This window comes from Mirounga leonina, unplaced genomic scaffold (assembly GCF_011800145.1).
Source record: "Mirounga leonina isolate KUSES-001 unplaced genomic scaffold, KU_Mleo_1.0 Mir_128, whole genome shotgun sequence".
Taxonomy (NCBI): domain Eukaryota; kingdom Metazoa; phylum Chordata; class Mammalia; order Carnivora; family Phocidae; genus Mirounga; species Mirounga leonina.
This window is the reverse complement of record NW_023270320.1, coordinates 16,328,946-16,348,273: the sequence shown is the minus strand read 5'-3', so window position 1 is coordinate 16,348,273 and position 19,328 is coordinate 16,328,946. Positions and strand designations below refer to the sequence as shown.

General features: G+C 38.9%; 1 protein-coding gene across 4 annotated transcripts in view; it reads left to right on the top strand.

The window, feature by feature from the left end:
* The window catches only part of DLC1 (DLC1 Rho GTPase activating protein), a 427,572-nt gene that overhangs the window by 250,316 nt on the left and 157,928 nt on the right, over positions 1-19,328 (top strand). The window contains exon 6 of one of the 4 annotated variants that reach the window (XM_035004126.1): positions 15,836-16,306. The exons of 2 other annotated variants lie outside the window; for them this stretch is intronic. In XM_035004126.1, the coding sequence (XP_034860017.1) occupies positions 15,836-15,846 (11 nt within the window). In that variant the 3' untranslated portion in view covers positions 15,847-16,306. Of the gene's footprint in view, positions 1-409; positions 1,648-15,835; positions 16,307-19,328 lie in introns of those variants that run through there. One more of the 4 variants, XM_035004121.1, reaches the window with a different exon arrangement.

The window sequence follows — 19,328 nt, the reverse complement described above, 5'->3', positions numbered from 1 at the left end:
GGAACAATATGATTGAAGACATGTGGGTTACTAATAAGCAGTGCTACGAGTGTTAGCTATAACTCATGAGCACAATCTCGCTATTTTAATTATCATCTTTTGTATAATTAAGTTGTCAAAGTTCATGGGAAAGAGGTTGCATGCTGTAGAAATTTGGGGACTCAGGAGATTAGTGTAAGTTGAAAAGGATTTCGTGCATAAAAACAATTATGATAATAATTAGCATTCACATGGTACTTTGCAATTTATAAAGTACTTTTACAGCATTTTCTAATTTCGCAAAGGTTATGGACTGGCCCTTAGATACTATGGTGATGCCGATAGTCAGCCTCCATGCCAAACCTTGAAAGTTAAAAGATGGCATTTAATGGAGAGTGAGAGAGGAGAGGATTAATACTGCATTAAAAAGCAGAAAACCAACCAAATTCATTGGCAAAGAAATAGATTTATTCGGCATTTTAGAAACTCAAAAACAGATCTTGTTAAAGAAACAGTTGACCCATATTTTGATTTCATGGTGCTTGGCAGTTTTTTTACCCTTTGGGAGAGAGTTTTTGATGTGCAATTATAATGATGAAGTTTGCTTACTTGGAACTAAAAGATTTTCAAAACCAGGGGACATTTGAACCTTATTTGGAGGCAAAACCTAGAATTATTTGATTACACCACTTGAAGTAAGTAGAAGCATAGTTAGAAGGGGATATGAGGAGGTGATTAGTGTTTCCTTTAAAACTCAGGTATCCATTTCCTAGAGAGAATCCAGACTGACGTGTAGGATGCTCGCTACAGCCTTCCTTCCCTCACCCACAACTAAAGGTTGAACTTTCTCTGTCATAAACAGCCTAATCTAAAACCACGAGGTAATAAACTACATCAAAAACTAATGATGTAATGTATGGTGATGAACATAATAAAATAAAATTTTTTTAAAAAAATTAAAAATTAAAAAAATAAAACACAAATCAAATGCAAAGGTGCATGAGAATTTACCTTGAAGAGCTGAAGAGAACCCTACCTGCCACCCCTCATCTCCCTCCCTCACTTTTTTGCCTCCTGCTCTGCCTTTTCCTTCAAAAGTGCAAGGTTAACCTGGATTGCCAGGGAAGGAGACAAGTTATTAAATAGACGAACGGCCGAGCTTGTACCAAGAGTCAAGTTATTGGATTACACAGGAAGCTAGAATCATCTAGATAGCCACGAAGGCAGCCCGAGCGCTGCGCGAGCGTGTCGCTGGCTCATTTGTAAGCCCTTCCAGATGTGGCAGCCGCGCGCGCTTGGCGGCCGTCCAGGAGACCGCCTGCAGTCGGCGCTTCCCGGGCCGCAGCGCGAGCCGCAATGCCGGGATCCTGAGGGCGCAGGGCTCGCTCGCGGCTCGCCCCCGGGCCCGGCGCGCACGCAGCCCGGCCGCCCGCCAGAGCCACAGCCCGCAGGCGGCGGAGGACGTCTGCAGCGGGAGGAGGCCAGCATGGTCTCGGCGCCCGGGCTGCGCTGAAGTCCCCTGCGCGTGGATGGGGGACCCCGAGGCCCACGTGATGGCTCGGCCCCTGCGAGCCCCTCTCCGGAGGTCCTTTAGCGATCACATCCGAGACTCCACGGCTAGAGCCCTGGATGTTATTTGGAAAAACACCAGAGACAGAAGGCTGGCAGGTGAGGGGCGCGAGGGGGAGGGAGGGATGAGAGGTATTAAAAGGAAAGCAATTCAGTGCACAGACGCAGATATTAACTCGGTTAATGAATGATCTCATCGGCTGGATAAAGTTCATCACCGTCATGGCAATGCTTTCCATCTACCTTCCTCTGGTATTTAACGTTTCTGGGCTGGTTTTTTTCTCTAATGCCTCTCTGGTTTCTGGTCTGATTATTTCTAGATAAGGTTTTATGAGAGGTGTGGTTTTTTTTAACCTTGAAAAGAAAAGCAAGGTCCTTTTGAGTGTCAGGAAATCAGCGGTGATGAGCCGTGGCAGGCAGAAGGAGCGAGGTCTGTTGCGCTGGCGGGGGTCCGTGGTGGGGCTGGTCTGGCCCCAGGTGGCCTGGTCTCTGCTGGAGAAGGGCTGTGTGTCCCTGGAGTGATCTGCGCTGCCCAGTGAAAGCCTGCTGGCATTTCCTCTGGCAGCCTGGAGCTGCTCTGAGTTCCAAGAGGGTGTCAGGTATGCTAGAGGCAGGCGTTTGAAATATAATAAAACATAAATACAGTGGTGCAATTCAGGCTTATTAGGGCTCATGTGACAGCAACCAAATGGCAGACGGTGTTTTAAGGGGTACACTAAAACAACTTCTGCCTGATCCTGGTATTAAGAATGTAAATTGATATAAAATAGCATCTCACGATAAAATAATCTCTCTGAGTTCAAGACAGGTATCCTAGTCCTGTTTCATGGCTCCTCCTTGTTTGCTCTGTAAGTCTCTGTATTTATGTCATCTACGTGAATGGGTCAGAGATGATATTTTCTTAACCTTTTTGGTTAATCTAGTTGCTTTTCATATTCTGTGGTGGAGTTCTGAATTGTTAAAAATATTACAAGTGGCCTCCAAGTGTCAACAGATTTCTGCACTGTGCGTTCTTGATAAAAGGTCCTTTGACTTTCACATAATAGTCCTGACATGACTTGAAGAGAGGGAAATTTAAGGGTTGTGATTGTGATAACAGATTATGAAGATAACATGCTAGTTATATCCCTTCGTAGGCTATAAGCTTGTCCTAAATGCTCATGAAAATCTTTCTCTTTGTTAAACTAAACAGTATTGCCCAGTACAGGGCAGGGTAAACAATGTCAAGTCTAATCATAAAGTACGGGAGAGAGAGCAAAATATTTTAAATTTAGCCATTTTATTATGGCTTTAGAATAAATATGATGCCTTAAAGAAATCCAACTTTCCATAAGTTTTTTTTAAGCTGTAGTATCTAGTGATGACAGTTTGCAAATGGCCAGAGGAAGTTTAAGAAATAAGATATGGGAATGTAAAATCCACAACTATAATTGGTTGGCCTTTAAAAAAAAAAAGTAGATCATTCATTTTTGTCTTATTTGACAAATCCATTGTCACAAGCAGAAAGGTTCCACAAATAATGTCTTATTAAAGACAACACAAAAGTATCTTGTGGTTTGGTGTTTTAACTTGAGAGTAAGACTAAATCAAACATTCCTGCTTCTCAGGATTCCCCTTATATTTTCATAAATGATGAGATTTTGACAGCTGTTGACCTCCTAGAATAAGGATATTATCCCTGGAAAGTTGCTGCCCCTGTCTTGTCATTTATATATGTGTGTATATGTATATGGGGTAAAAAATGTAGCATCGAATGAAAAACACTTAAAGAAAAATAGTTACTTTTTATATGTGAGGAAAGTTAAACATTTCCACAGCTTTAACAGCAAATAGGATTTTACCTGCTCCATGTCCACTGAAGAAATTCTTTATATTGCCCAGTTTTTCTAAGATGAGTATGACCTATTAGGTAATTCACACAGTAGAGAATCCAGGTACTAAACTTGAAAGAAAGAATTTTGGCTACCACAACTGACTGGTGACTAGGGACTTGGACCCTTTTCATGCCTCCCCTGTGCTTGGCACACGGCTCAGAGCTCAATCAGTGTTTGTCAGATGGAGACCAGTTTGGTGCACATCCAGATCTCAAGAGCACTTACTTTTCTCCTTCTCCTCAAACTTCTCTGCACCCAACCTTCCTGCCGACCAAAGCTAAATGATAGTTATGAGTTATCCACAAAAAGTCACTTCTCTAAACACCAGATACAGTCTTTATTTTATATCAGACCACTCTGCCCTCTGTTGCAGAGTAGTACCAAGTCCAAATCTCCTGCTTCACTTCATGTTGTGAAATTAATGAAGGGACAGGTAAACAAGTGTTTTGAAGCCTCTGAGGAAAATACTTCCTTTTAATACTACCCGAAGTGTTATTTTCATGATGATCATTACTTTGTTGACTTTCATCAAGTCTCTCAAACACTAATCTGAGATTTCAGTTTCTTCCAGAGGTTTAACATATTTGGCCATGAGACAAAGTTTTAAGTTTCCTTGTTTGGTTATTTTCTCTCTCAATCAATCAATCTCTCTCTCTCTCTCTCTGCCTGTATGTGTGTGTCTCCCTCTGTCTCTCTCACCCACACAAATACACACACTCTACATAACTTAACAGTTCCTAGTTCTTCTACCCCACATGATGCCATGTATGAAAACCATCATTAACATTTCTTTTTTTTTTAAGATTTTATTTATTTATTTATTTGATAGAGAGAATGAGAGAGAGAGAGAGCATGAGATGGGGGAGGGTCAGAGGGAGAAGCAGACCCCCCCGCTGAGCAGGGAGCCCGATGCGGGACTCGATCCCGGGACTCCAGCATCATGACCTGAGCCGAAGGCAGTCGCTTAACCAACTGAGCCACCCAGGCGCCCCCATCATTAACATTTCTTTACCTTAAAATCCTTTATATATAAAACAGGGATTCTGCCTATTATTTTTAAGGATTCCTGTCCCTATGTAAATGAAATACAGAATTGCTGCTAGGAAAAGGCCTTCAACTTGTAAGGAGTGAGGGAACAGACTGTCTTAATTGTATCCTCCTTTCCATGGAAGTGCCTTTTTCTGCCCAACCACAACCCATAGAGTTTCTCTTACTCCTATTCTCTCTCTGACCGTTATTCCCAAACCCATAGGTATACAGTCTCTTTCCTAAAAGCAGAAGATGGAGGCGCCTGGGTGGCTCAGTTTGTTAAGCGTCTGACTCTTGGTTTTGGCTCAGGTCATGATCTCAGGGTCCTGGGATCGAGCTGTGTGTCGGGCTCTTTGCTCAGCAGCTCAGAGAGATTCTCTCTCTCTCCCTCTGCTCCTCCCCCCATCAAAATAAAATAAAAATAAAATAAATCTTTTTAAAAATAAAAATAAATAAAAGCAGAGGATGACATCTAGTTTTCAGGGAGTTACAACGTTGAGGTTAACAGTGGGTGATGGATAAGGTAGACAGCCCTTCTCTGGGCAAATTGTGCACCCCTCATCAACCTCGTCCATGCCTCTCACAACTCCTCCACTGCCTCTTCCTTCCCTTTGGGTACACAGACTTCTTGACTCCAGAGTGCATCTCACTCCCCAAAACCTGTTACCCCTTAATTCTCTCAAATAGGGCTTCTTAGCCTTTTTTGTGCTGATGGATCTTTTTAGCATTTAGCATTTAGCAGGTGAAGCCTCCAGATCATTTCTCAGAAAAATATTTTTTGATGTATGAATAAAATGCATAGAATTATGAAGGAAATCAATTATAGTGCAATATAGTTACCAAGGTATTCCAAACACAAAATTGTAGTATAGTAATAAAAAAATGAGTGAATTGTATAATAGACTATGGTGTTTAAAATATAGGGAAGTACCTATAAATTAAATATTTTGTAAAGATACCAGTGTGCAGATTGTTATTGCTAGCTAGAAAAAGAGCATTGAACTGTACAGTAGTCTTTGATTCATCTCCTTGTCACCAACCATTATAGATAGAACACTGGGGAGCAACGTCCACATCTAGGTCAGCAATGTGCAGACTTTCAACTTTACTGTTCGGTGGCTGAATGGGGCCAGCCACGATGTCACGTGAACATCTGTGGATGTAGATTGCACAAAAACCACAGTCAAGTGTGATCTGGAGCAGGTTTGTTAACTCCCCAAACTGTGGAGTAGGAATGTGTGTAAATGATATTTTGTGATATCTAAAATGACTCTAAATGCTATGGAAAAGTCTGGTTTCTGTTGGTGACAAAGACACAGGGACAGCTAATACCATTGTGTGTGAGGCAGGAGGAGGTAGCAGTTTGTCAACATTCATAATTGGAAGAAATGCTAAATTCCAGTTAGAGTTTTATGAAAATAAAAAGTGAAATTTGTCCTCATCCAAGGTCATAGACACTGTGAATTCTACCAGTAGACCCTAGATTAAGAATCCCTGCTTTATCCAGACTTTGCCTTCCCAGTACTTCCAGTCAAACATTCTCATAGACTGAGATGCTGGGCTCTCATACATGAGAGAGCTGGAATTCATTGATGTATGTTCAACAAAGCTCCGCAGACAAGTGTGGACTGATGTACCAATTAGACTGCCTCTAAGGAAAAATAAAAGGTCCTAACATTCAGACTAGAAAGAGATAGAGGCTAAAAGAAAGGCAGAACCCCGACTATACACATGTACAGTATCTTTCATCAGTTTACAAAGTAGAATGGATAAATGAACCAAAAAGAAATTAAATATTAGCCTTTATTTAATGGCATCTCATAAGGTAAGCACAGTTTATGTAGTGTAAAACCCACTGAATGTTTAAAAAGTATTCAATCTATTCTATTAGAGAAATATAACATATAAGGGGAAAAAATATAAAAGCCTCAGCCTATTGTGGGACATGTGTCCCTACTTCCATAGCTAAACATTTTAAAGATGGAAGAAAACTGAATTGTCTAGGAAGAAGGCAGGAAAATTTAGACAAATCTCAATCCAAGTGTGATTCAATGGACATAGAATGAATTCAAGTATCTACATTAGGTTGGATCCCCTGGGGGTATTCTGTTGAGTGTTGGGTAGCTTCTGTCTTTTGTGAAATAGAGTTTTCCATTTATGCTGACCAGGTCTCCAATTCACTAGCAAAACGAATGTTTGACATGCTCTGTAGTATTTTGGCTCTCAATTCAGTGGGGCATCAGGAATTCTGGCCCACTTCCCACGATGAGAAACCACAAACACTGACTCCTGTGAACTGTCTTCTGCTCATTGGTTCACAGTGAAAAGCAAGTAAGGGCATATATAATGCCTTCTAACCAAGAATGATGTATGCCTCAAAATATGCAGGCTCCTCCAGTAAACAAAGACTTCCCTGGCTGTATGTAATACTATGTATAACATTTTAAGGGTCTAAGAGACAACCACTAAGGGTGCTTCATGAGACCCTATCACATTTATGGAGGGTAGATGTAGTATGTATCTATTAAATTAGATATTACTCTTTCAATAATAGAGGAGCATGTTGATGTCGAGGTCAGCTTTGATGAGAGGAAACATAATATATTGGCGAAGAGAGCTGCCTATGACATCAGACTTCTGGATTTGAATCCTGGCCCTTGCACTTGAGAGCTTTGGGAAGGTCAGTCTGTTTCTTACCAATATAAAGAGGATAATCATAGTACTTATGTCATAAAATTATTTCAAAGATTAAATGAGCTACTGTGTAGAGTACTTAGAAGAGTCAGCGGCATATAGTAAAGTACTTCATCAGTTTCGTTGTTTTAAACCCTCTTCTCTTTCCCCATGCCCGACATCCATAGAAGCTTCACCCTGCTAGCATGACACCACTATAATTTGTCTAAGCCTTTTGGACAAAAATAGCTCAACCAGTCCAAAAACAGAAAATAAAAGGTAAAATATCAATGCCAGATGGAATTTATTTCTGTACCTCTGGAAGAAAAAAAAAAAAAAAAAGAAAGAAAAATCAGGTGACTTCTGTGCAGACCTTGTTGAATTCCAAAATGAAATGACTCATGAGAATAGCTGTTTTTGCACACTGGTGAAGAAATGAGTCCTTGCATTTGACTTTGTCAAGCTGCATATACAATATCTGAAAGTCTCCCCAAACGAGTTGGAACCTGCTTTGAAAATTGTTACATAGATGGAGCCAAACATGGAAAAGAGCACCAGCACCAGCAGGCTGGGGTTTCAAGCACGCGGCACAGCTCTGGTATGGGAAAAAGTATGCTAAATGTCAAGGCTGCCACTCGAAAGGGGTATTTGGCCACCTCCCTTTCTGGAGCAAAACTTCTGCAACTTCCCTCATTTAAAATAGTATTTGTAAGCTGTCTGCGTATTTTGCCAAAGGTCCTTATAATTACAATAACAAAATGTATCCAAAGTCAAAGGCGTGGTCGAAGGGATAGATTAATTAGTCACAGGTATGCCTAAGGATCTGAAGCTGTATCTTGAAGCCAAAACTTGATATAAAGGAACATTCTACTGCAAGTTCTCTATTCCAGAGGAATTCATTAAGGTACAGATTGAAGTTAAACTTGCTATTGTATATATTTTCTAATTGCTGATTATAGTCCCTTGCTTTTCATAATAATCTATCATTTTTTATTGAAGTTTAGCTGACACACACTGTTACATTAGTTGCAGGTGTACAATATAGTGATTCAGCAACTCTGTGTGATGCTGTGCTCAGCACAAGTGTAGCTACCGTCGGTCACCAAACAGTGCTTTACAGCATCCATAACTGGAAGCCTGTACCTCCCACTCCCCTTCACCCATTTTGCCCATCGCCCCCCCCCCCCCCCCCCCCCCCCCCCCCCCGCCGGCAGCCATCAGATTGCTCTCAGTATTTATAGGTCCGTTTCTGTCTTTTATTTGTTCATTCATGTTCTTTGTTTTTTAGATTCCACATGTAAAACAAATCATAGGGTATTTGTCTTTCTCTGACTTATTTCACTTAACATAATACTGTCTAGGTCCATCCATATTGTCTCAAATGGCAAGATCTTATCCTTTTTTATGGCCTAAGTAATATTTCATTATATATATATGTATATATATACACCACATTTTCTTCATCCATTTATGTATGGGTAGACACTTGGGTTGCTTCCATATCTCGGCTATTGTAAATAATGCTGCGGTAAACGTAGGGCTGCATATGTCTTTTCAAATTAGTGCTCATTTTCTTTGGATAAATACCCTGTTGTGGAATTACTGGATCATATGGTATTTCTATTTTTAATTTTTTTGAGGAACTTCCATATTGTTTTCTGTAGTGACTGCACCAATTTACATTCCCACCAACAATGCATGAAGGTTCCTTTTTCTCCACATTCTCACCAACCCTTATTATTTCTTGTCTTTTTGATTCTAGCCATTCTAACAGGTGTGAGGTGATATCTCGTTGTGGTTTTGATTTTCATTTCCCTGGTGATTAGTGATGTTGAGCATCTTTTCATGTACCTGTTGGCCATCTGTGTGTCTTCTGTAACCTGTCATTTTTGAAGAAAGAGGATATACCATCCAGAAGTTTCAGGGTGGGATTGTATGTGTATGATAATGATGATGAGTTTGCACTTTTCCTCCTGTGCTCTTTCCTTATTGCTTGAGAACAACTTCTGATACTTTTGAAGCATGTGCTTGGAATTGTTGATGAAGACTTAACTAAAGTTAACCAAAGACTAAAGTTATCTATCCCTTTAATAATTAAATTCATGACTGTAGTACTACTGTTATACTTCTTAGGCACAGCCGAAGATTGGGCGTGGAATATGAACTAAATATGGCACTTGGCAGTAGGCGGTCATTATCATTTGGATGCATTTTTTATGACAAATAATATAATGACAGCAATTGAGTTGTCATTTGAGTGCCAAAACCTAGGCTGAAGGCTCTAAAAGCATTTTCTCATTTAATCTTTAAAACAATCCTGAGAGGTATACACTACTATTTTTATTCCCATTTACATATTTTTTGGTAATACTTTAAAAATTACTGAGTATCCAGGGACAAAACTCAGAAACATCCAAATCTGTCAGTCATCATTAATTAATCTCACAAATATTTATTGAGAGCCAATTGTATGCAAAACACTGTGCTAGATAATGGTTGACAAACAAGGCAGACATGGTCCTTGCCTACCAGCCATGAATATAACACCTGAATTCTACCTTTGAATTCAAGAGAGGACCTACATGGTAAAGTGAACTCCATTGTAGTAAGGGAGAGGTATGTGGTGTCTCTTGGACACTGAGGGATGTCTAAAACTCATCCGTGATTTGTTCTTTAAGCCAGTGATTCTCAGGAAGATGGAAGAAGACACACTTGTTAGGGACAGTATCAGAAAGAGCGTATGTAGCTTTTAAAAATATACTCGATCAATATATTGTCTTCATAGTACAAAATGCTGAAAATAGAGAAGGAAAGCATGGGTGAGAGGGACGGGACATGCGTACAAAGCTTGAAAACTACAAGTTTAAACTGCTGTACTGGTCTCTGTGGGTCCAGCTCCCCTCATGAGCAGAGAATAAGTTGTACACATAAGAAATCAGACCATCAGCAGAGTGCCCATCGGGGGGAGAGCCTCTCTGCAAAGAAGGAACAGGCAAGTTAGTCCATCTTCCCTAAGGAACTGGCCATTCTCGTCTCCACAGGACAAAGACTCATGACTTCCAAAGTACCATGGAGCCATATCTTTAATCATTTTTTTAAAGATGAGATGTTGACCTTTTCCCAAAGTTTAAGTACCCTAAAGTCTAAAATATGTCACTCGCTAAGGGGCACCTGGGTGGCTCAGTTGTTAAGCGTCTGCCTTCGGCTCAGGTCATGATCCCAGGGTCTGGGGATCGAGCCCCGCATCGGGCTCCCTGCTCCGTGGGAAGCCTGCTTCTCTCTTTCCCACTCCCCCAATTGTGTTCCCTCTCTCTCTGTCTCTCTCTGTCAAATAAATAAATAAAATCTTTAAATAAATAAATAAAATATGTCACTCACTAAAACAGGGTGCTCTGGACTCATTCAGGAATTAGAATGAACTAAAATTGGAAGTTGTACTTTAAATATCTCAATTTATGGAGATTACTCTCAGATTTCAAAATACATAGGCTATAGAACTGAAATAGTTTGTCCCAAGTCTTTTGTGATTCCACAGAATTTCTTACGGAACCAAACTGGAAGTCAGGACGTCTTTTCTTTCCATCATAAATTTAAGAGAGAGAGTCATATTGCATTTTTAAAGGAAAAGAAAAATAATGATGGGTGAGTTATATTAAAAATATGACAGGGCGCCTGGGTGGCTCAGTCAGTTAAGCATCTGCCTTCAGCTGAGGTCATGATCCCAAGGTCCTGGGATCAAGCCTGGCATCAGGCTCCCTGCTCAGCAGGGAGTCTGCTTCTCCCTCTCCCACTCCCCCTGCTTTTGCTCTTTCTCTCTCTCTGTCAAATAAATAAAATCTTTAAAAAATATATGACATAATTATTATATTATTAAATGTTTACCAGTAACCAAAATTATGTCACACTGAGTAGAAAAATAGTTGAGATGATAGAATTGAAGGATTAAGTATATAATCATAGTGAAGCATATACAAGATGATCTTTAAAAATTCTAGTCCATTTTGGATCGATGGCATCCTAGATTGCTTTCGGTAGTTTGAAAATTAATTATCATCTATTCAGTGGAGATATTAATGAAATCAATGATAGAATTACCAAAGAAGGTATGAATTTGCATTAATAAATTGCTTTTATTAGCTTTTACATCTTTAATTAAAGCATATTTTAAATATTGACAATATGTTCATGGATCATGGCCTTATTTTCTCTTAGGAGTGATTTCACTAGTAATTTCAAAGAATCTAGTTAATTTTGGCTTCTAGTGTGGCTGGGTAGAAAGGCTGAAGGATGAAAGAAAGCAGGAAAGTTTTTTAGAATGAATGTTTCACCTTCAAATAAGGGGCTTAGAAACAGAGAAAGTATGGGACATGGTTCAGACACTGAAGAGTCAAGAAGGCAGACAAAACATCCATCCACTGACACAAAAAGTGACAAAGAGGGGTTTTGTACTGAATGGGCATAATCTTTTATTAACTACAAATTAGCTAATATTGATTGTGCCCTCACTATATGAAAGACAGAATGCTAGGTGGTAGAAAAGACGCAAAGATAAAAACTGTCTGGACTTCAGTAGTCTAGAGTCTGTTTGGCAGGAAAAAGTGACCTACAGAGAAGGCAAGACCCTAAGGCCTGATTTGACAGGTATCATATGGTACTTGCTCAACCAGTCAATACTGCCCTTCCCTCCCTGTCTCCTGCTCTCCTCTCTGCAGCATGAATTGACCTCTGGTCCAAGTGCATTATAACAAAAGGATATCCACACTATTTTATCAGCACTCACTTTTCTGTATTTTGTCAGTCATGCTCATTCGTACTCCAATGAACATTATTTTTAAGTGAAAATTTCCTTGACGCAGCTAACTTTTAAAGTCCTAATTTTCACTTTTTCACTGTTGCTGGAAATGAAAGCATTCGAACCATTGCACAACATAGCCTCTGTGCCACTCTGAGGGTGTGACAGCAGTGATGTGTGTGCGCGTGCACGTGCCAGGAGGGTGGCGTGAAGGTAAATACAGGGATTGCAGATTGAAATTGTTTTGCATAGTAGCATTGGTACGTTCAGCCAGGTAAGTTATTTGGCTGTTCCTCAATGTTTAAAGAAATTCTTACACTAGTAACTGACTCACCTGGATGATCCCTCCACTGGATAAAAATTAAAAAAAATAAAACAAAAACATAAAGTACTCCACTATGATTTTACTCCAGTTTGCCTTAGGAAGCAGTAAGGTTTGCCCTCTTTGAGACAGTCATTGACCTACATCTTGTATTCCGTGTAACTCAAATGTGTTCCAGACCAGAAGTTCAATAAGGACTTGTGAGTGGAGAGTGAGAAGAAGACATTTTTATGATTGGCCAGGACTCTGACCCTGACTCCTGATTATTTGACAGTAAAATTATCTTAGTGTTGAATTTGGTGTCATGACAGAGAGGTGTCAGTTTTGATCCTCCATAGCAGGAATCTCCAATCAGTCAATTATTTCAGTCAAGAACTGAAATACTCTAAATAAAAACAAATTAATGACTTCTAGACAAAACCACCAAGACATAGTAAAAAAACATGGCATATTATTGCTTGGTAAAATCTTGCTTTGTGATCTCTGAACATCCTGACACAATATATCACTTTTCTCTCTCTTCTTTCTCTTTTTAGGGCATTTATTTGCATGAGCACATGTAGGCGATTTCACACACACACACACACACACACACACATGCCTCAGGAAGTCATCACTTCAAGGAACTCCTCCATAAAAAATTGAGGATTCCTGATTTACAGGATGCTGATGTAAAAGTCACAAGGTAGCATCTGGTTGTTGATAACTTAGGGTGGAGGTGGGAGTACAGCACATTTAATGATGTCTAGACTTTGTTTTATGTTGTAGATTTTTTGTGACATAGTTAGCTTTTTGCAGACAACTCAATCACTGACTCAACATTCAGTGTGGTTCTGTTTATCATGATCCATCATCTCTAATCTGGTTTTGAATAGCAGGATGTTGTGGGTCCAGATTGAAGTGTGACCTCTGAATGTTTTCTACTCATGCTTGATTACTGTATCCTAGAGGTCTAGACAGTGTTATTGGTTTCTCACCAACATAAATATCTGGCAGAAAGAAAAAAAAAACTAAACTAGATGAGTAAGAACATTCCTAATCTACCTTACAATATGCTATATTTAAAATAAAACTTTTTAAAATGAAGCCCATCTCAGGTTGAGAAGGATGTCATCAAACATATTGTTTTTCAACTCTGATAAGACAGTCTTTGGACTATAATTTTTCACTGATGAAAACAAGTTTGAACATGTAATTTCAGACTGCAGTAGAAACATCTTTCCTTTGTGCTATTACAAGAAGCTAGAATTTCATTTAGTGAATTCCAACCAAATGAAATTAACACATGCATGTTGACTCATGTGTAGCTCATGGGTGGACAGATGAGATGACAAACCAGTGGGGACGGGAAAAGAGATGACAGGACCAAACCCACAGCAAGTGGGGATGGGTAGACTATCAGGTCTTCTCAAGTTTTATTTTACATGGGTTGAATATCATATTCTAAGAGTTATTAACTGTATTGAAACTATGCAGAGGGCTTTAAAAAAAAGATTTATTTATTTATTTTAGAGAGAGAGAGAGTGCAGGGGGAGGGGCAGAGGAAGACAGAGAGAGAATCTCAAGCAGATTCCCCACTGAGCACAGAGCCCCACATGGGGCTGGATCTCATGACCCATGAGATCGCTACCTGGGCCAAAACCAGCCGACTGAGCCACCCAGGCCCCTGCAGCGGGCTTTTTTAAGAGCCAGAATCCACCAGAATAAAGTACTTTGCCACTGAGTCCCGGGGGGAAACTGGGCCCATCCTTTATGCTGGGGCCTCAGACCACATCCAACTTAACACCAACAAAACATGCCTGCAGCGAGGAGCACCAGGTTGGGGAATGTAGAAGGATGACCAGACAGCCCAAAGTGTCTGCCTTACTCTTGTCTTTTGTATGCAGGTGGAACATACAGCAGTCCTGTGAGAGTAACACTGGAAATTTTATACTTAGGATATTATAAATTTGTGAGATGTACATTTGGTAACCAATTCTAATCCATATGCAACAGTTTGTGCATAAATTTAGCCTCTTCATTTCTGTTTTTTTGTTTTTGTTTTTGTTTTTGGTAGGGTGTAAAGGGAAGATAGAGAAATGTTTTTCTTTAGTCCTTCAGTCCTTTTGTACATTGATGACTTAGAACCCAAGACTGTGTTTCCAGCCAAAGCTCTTTGGCACAGCATAATCATTGCACAACTGAAGATAAACATAGAGGGTAAACTTCAGAAAAATTATTTCAAAATGGTGCCTGAAAATCTATTGTAAATGCCCTTTGCACCATTTAAGACAATAACAGCAGTCCATGACTGGTCCCTCTGCTCATACCCCAAGGATTAGCCAGCACATCAGAACCAAATTTAAGAGTCTGGGAAAGGGGGAAACAAACATTTAATTTGAAAAAAATGAAAGGAAAAAAGAAAGTATAGTCTGGGAAGGGCATTACCAGGGAGGTGAGGGCAAACCGCCGCCTGCTTATACTGCCCTCTTGGAGACGAGGACAATTGAATCCAAGCCACACACCCACTTTCTCAGCCACCGCCACAGACATTCCAAGCTCCCATTCTTGTGAGGCCAGTTCACAGAAAATGTTTGTATTTCTGTGACCCTGAGCATGACTCCCAGTTTGCTGTTTAAAGTTTCCCTGAGTGAACCTTCGTGGCCTTGCGTGATTAATCCCTACCACCAACCCACACATACCCCCAACTCTCAAACTTCTTTGTGATTATCTACTCTTTTTCTTTACTCATTTTGTACTTAAGTGAGATACTGAGTTTAGTAAGCTTACAATGAGTAATTTGTCCTTGTGTGTACATGCTTTTCCTTGTTCCAGATTTTTCTCCGTATTCTGACTTAAAATATTTTAACTGATTAATAAAAGACCATTACTTGAGCTATCCACTCATCTCTACATAAAAGTGCATGTTTTCAAATCACAATAACTTATATAATGTCTCTGTTTTTATACGGAGTCTAGGAAAATGATGTTTGACAACTTTTATTAGGAAAGCAAGAAGCTGACCCCAAGACTTTGTGCCAGTTGAGTTCTAAGGGTCAAAAGCCAAGTGCTTTTAATAACTTTTGAAGAGTAGGTAATCCTTGCTCACTTTGAAGACTGAAGCATGTACTAATTGCTTTTGTAAAATAAAGGTGATGTTGCTATAGCTAATCGTCCATGTGGTCATACCCTGGGAAATTTGATCCAAGTATCTTGGGTGGCTTAAGTTGCTGTTTTCATAACATACTCATTGTTTTTTGATTCAGTACAGTTTGGGAGCATCTGAAATTGGTGTCTTTGCTTACCAAAAATCTTTTCTCTAAAACTATCTTTAGATACCTTATCAATTAACTAATAGCAGTATTACCTTTATTAAATATTTTAGAAATCTAAGAAACCCATTTAAGTAATAAAACATTAAAATCACTGTTTAAGGTTTAAAATGTAAAATTACTGTGTGCGCCTCCTGGATCATATTTTCCTCCTCCCTCCTCCCAACTCCCCCTGGAATTCTCCGATCTTGAGCTTGGTGTTGAATCATTCTTATACTGGTTTTATAGTCTTACTACATACTTAAATAACCTAAGACAATAATAATTACTGTTTTTCACATTTCAGGTTTGAAGTGATACCATACTGCAGATATCCTTCGGCAATTCATTTTGCTCAGAATTATATTTTTGAGATTTGTTCATGTTGAAGCATAAAGATCATTTATTCTTACTGCTGTTATGTAACTATGCCATAATTTACTTAATCATTCTACTGTTGAGAGGTATTTAGGTTGTTTCCAATTATGTGCTATTACAATTACCTGCTATTAGTAGTACAATCGTTCATACCTCCATGGATTTATGTGTAGAAGTTTCTCTATGGAAGAGTATTCATCGAAGGAGAAAACTTCATAGTCTAAGATACGCACATCTTAAATGGCAAAATTGTTCAACATGTATTACACACCCACCAATGATATATAATACCCAATATAGCAGAGAAGTTTTCAAATGTTATAAAAATCATAGAATATTTACTTTGAAAAACATGGAAATATAAATGGTATACGTAGGATAGTAAGTCAGTTTTATATATATGTGTGTGTAGATACATATATATGTGCATATATACATATATATTTGCATACATATATAAATGTATATGTTTATATCATATATATAACTATCATGGAAAGTTTTTAAATTTTAATAGAATTAAGCAAAGACTAGATGAGTAAATTTGGAATGAAGATTGTAAATAATAATGTTTCATTTTAGTGTGGTTTTTTAATATAGGTCAAGCAAAAATGTAATTAAGTATCTGTTTAAAGGTGATAATAAAGAAGATATGGGGGATGCGTGGGTGGTTCAGTTGGTTGGGCGTCTGCCTTTGGCTCAGGTCATGGTCCCAGGGGCCTGGAACCGAGTCCTGTGTCGGGTTCCTGGCTTGGTGGGGAGCCTGCTTCTCCCTTTGCCTGCCGCTCCCCCTGCTTGTGTTCTCTTTCTCTCTCTCTCTCTCTCTCTGACAAATAAATAAATAAAATCTTTAAATAAAAATAAGATATGGTGTATATGTATACAATGGATATTATTCAGCCATAAAAATGAATGAAATCTTGCCATTTACAACAACATGGATGGAGCTAGTGAGTATAATGCTAAGTGAAATAAGTCAGTCAGAGAGAAAAGACAAATACCCTATGATTTCACTCATCAGTGGAATTTAAGAAACAAATAAGCAAAGGGGGGAAAAAAAAGAGACACACACAAACCAAGAAACAGACTCTTAACTATAGAGAAGCTATAGAGAAACATGGTTACCAGAGGGGAGGTAAGGTGGGGGGATGGGTGAAATAGGTGGTAGGGATTAAAGAGTGCACTTGTCATGATGAACACTGGGTGTCCTATGGAACTGTTGAATCACTAAACTACACCTGAAACTAATATAACATTGTATGTTAACTACATAAACTGGAATTTAAAAATTTTTTAAAGGTGATAATAAACATTAAGTTCATTTGTGCCATTCTGAGCCTGTATTTGGGTACAAATGCAGCTGAGGTAGGTGATGAGAATAGAGAATAAAAGGAAAGTCTAAGAATGAGAGGAAGTGAAAATAATGTGGTTCACAGAGAACATCGTCCCAATAACTTATATTAAGAAATGCTTACAAGGATACCTAACAGAATACCTCCCTCCACCATCCCGGATACAAATCTCTTGGAGGCTTCGTGAAGACCAAGGGTTCCCTGGAACCAAGTATGAAAACCTGACAGAGGGGACCAACTATTTGAATGCCATTGAAAAGCAACCCTGTCCTCAAACAGTAGATAATTATCTTTAAGTGGAGGAAGCATTAATTTGCAAAAATAAGCATAGAATTTTTTAAATTTTACCCTATCAGAGGAGTAAATAGTAATAATTTATTTTTTTAAATGTCTTTTGTAAGGAAAGCATCATGTTTTAACATGATGTGCATGGTAAAAACCTGTGTCTCTACCTTAACATTTAACCAGAGAGATACTTCACTCATGATGGTTCTTCAGTTTTGAAGTTTAAGCTACTGAACATGGACATGGAGAATTCTGCACTGGTATTCATCCATCCACCTAGCAGTCTTTCCTCTCGTCACATGGATAAATTGGGAGCAACATACTAGATTGTGTTGGGAAGATATCAGATATCTTTAAAATGGGGATACAATCAGCCCCTCCTAGTTGCCTGGCCATATTGCCTTAAATAATCTCTTTTCATTTTATTAAGGTGACCACAAGTCATCTCTTTACAATGTAAGGTCCAAAAGGAGATAAGTCATACTTTGTAGAACATGTGTTGATTTTCTTCACCATCACATCATTATCCCTTTTCCTCCTAATTTTAATGCCTTTTATCATTTCTCATGGAATATATTCCCCTCAAGAAATTCTTTAAATTCTTTTCTTCAAAATATGAACGACTTTCTCTTCTTTATAGTCTCCTGATTTCAGTTTGAACTGCTCTCTAATGACCATGATTTCTATACCTCATTTACTTATTCTGTCACAATCACCATCAGCATTATTATTATTTTTAGCACACATGACATGATTGACATTTAGAATGTACACTCTCTCCCATAGCAGTAGCACCCATATCCCAAAAGGGGGGATGGGGAAGAAATTGTAGGAAGGGTTTTTAAGACCCCTTTTTTTTAAGATTCAGAAACAATATGAGATTGAAGGGGTTTTTAAGTTAATTAATTCCAGTATAATTAACATACAGTGTTATATTAGTTTCAGGTTTACAATATAGTGACTCAGCAATTCTATACATTAATCGGTGCTCATCATGATAAGTATACTCTTTTTTTTAAAATAAAGATTTTATTTATTTAGCTGAGAGAGGGAGTGACCGAGGGGGGCGGAGAGAGAGAGAGAGCACAAGCTGGGGGAGAGACAGGAGAGAGAGAAGTGGGCTCCCTGCTCAGCCCCATTGTGGGGCTCAATCCCAGGACACTGAGCTCATGACCTGAGCCAAAGGCAGAAGCTTAACCGACTGAGCCACCCGGATGCCCCATGATAAATGTACTCTTAATCCCCTTCACCTATTTCACCCATCCTTCCACCTGCTTCCTTCTGGTAACCACCAGTTTGTTCTCTATAGTTAAGAGTCTGTTTTTTGGTTTGCCCCTTTTTTCTTTGTTCATTTGTTTTGTTCTTAAATTCCACATATGAGTGAAATCATATGATATTTGCCTTATTTGACTTATTTTATTTAGCATTATACCTTCTAGATCCATCCATGTTGTTGCAAATAGCAAGATTTCATTTTTTATGGCTGAATAATATTCCATGGTGTGTGTGTGTGTCCCACTTCTTTATCCATGCATCTATGGATAGATATTTAGGTTGCTTCCATATTTTGGCTATTGTAAATAATGCTGCAGTAAACATAGGAGTGTATATGTCTTTTCAAATTAGTGTTTTCATATTCTTTGTGTGGCATTTCTGGATCATATGATAATTCTATTTTTATCTTTTTGAGGAAACTTCATACCATTTTCCACAGTGGTTGCATCAGTTTGTATTCTCAGGAACAGTGCATGAGGGTTCCTTTTTCTCCACATCTTCCCCACCACT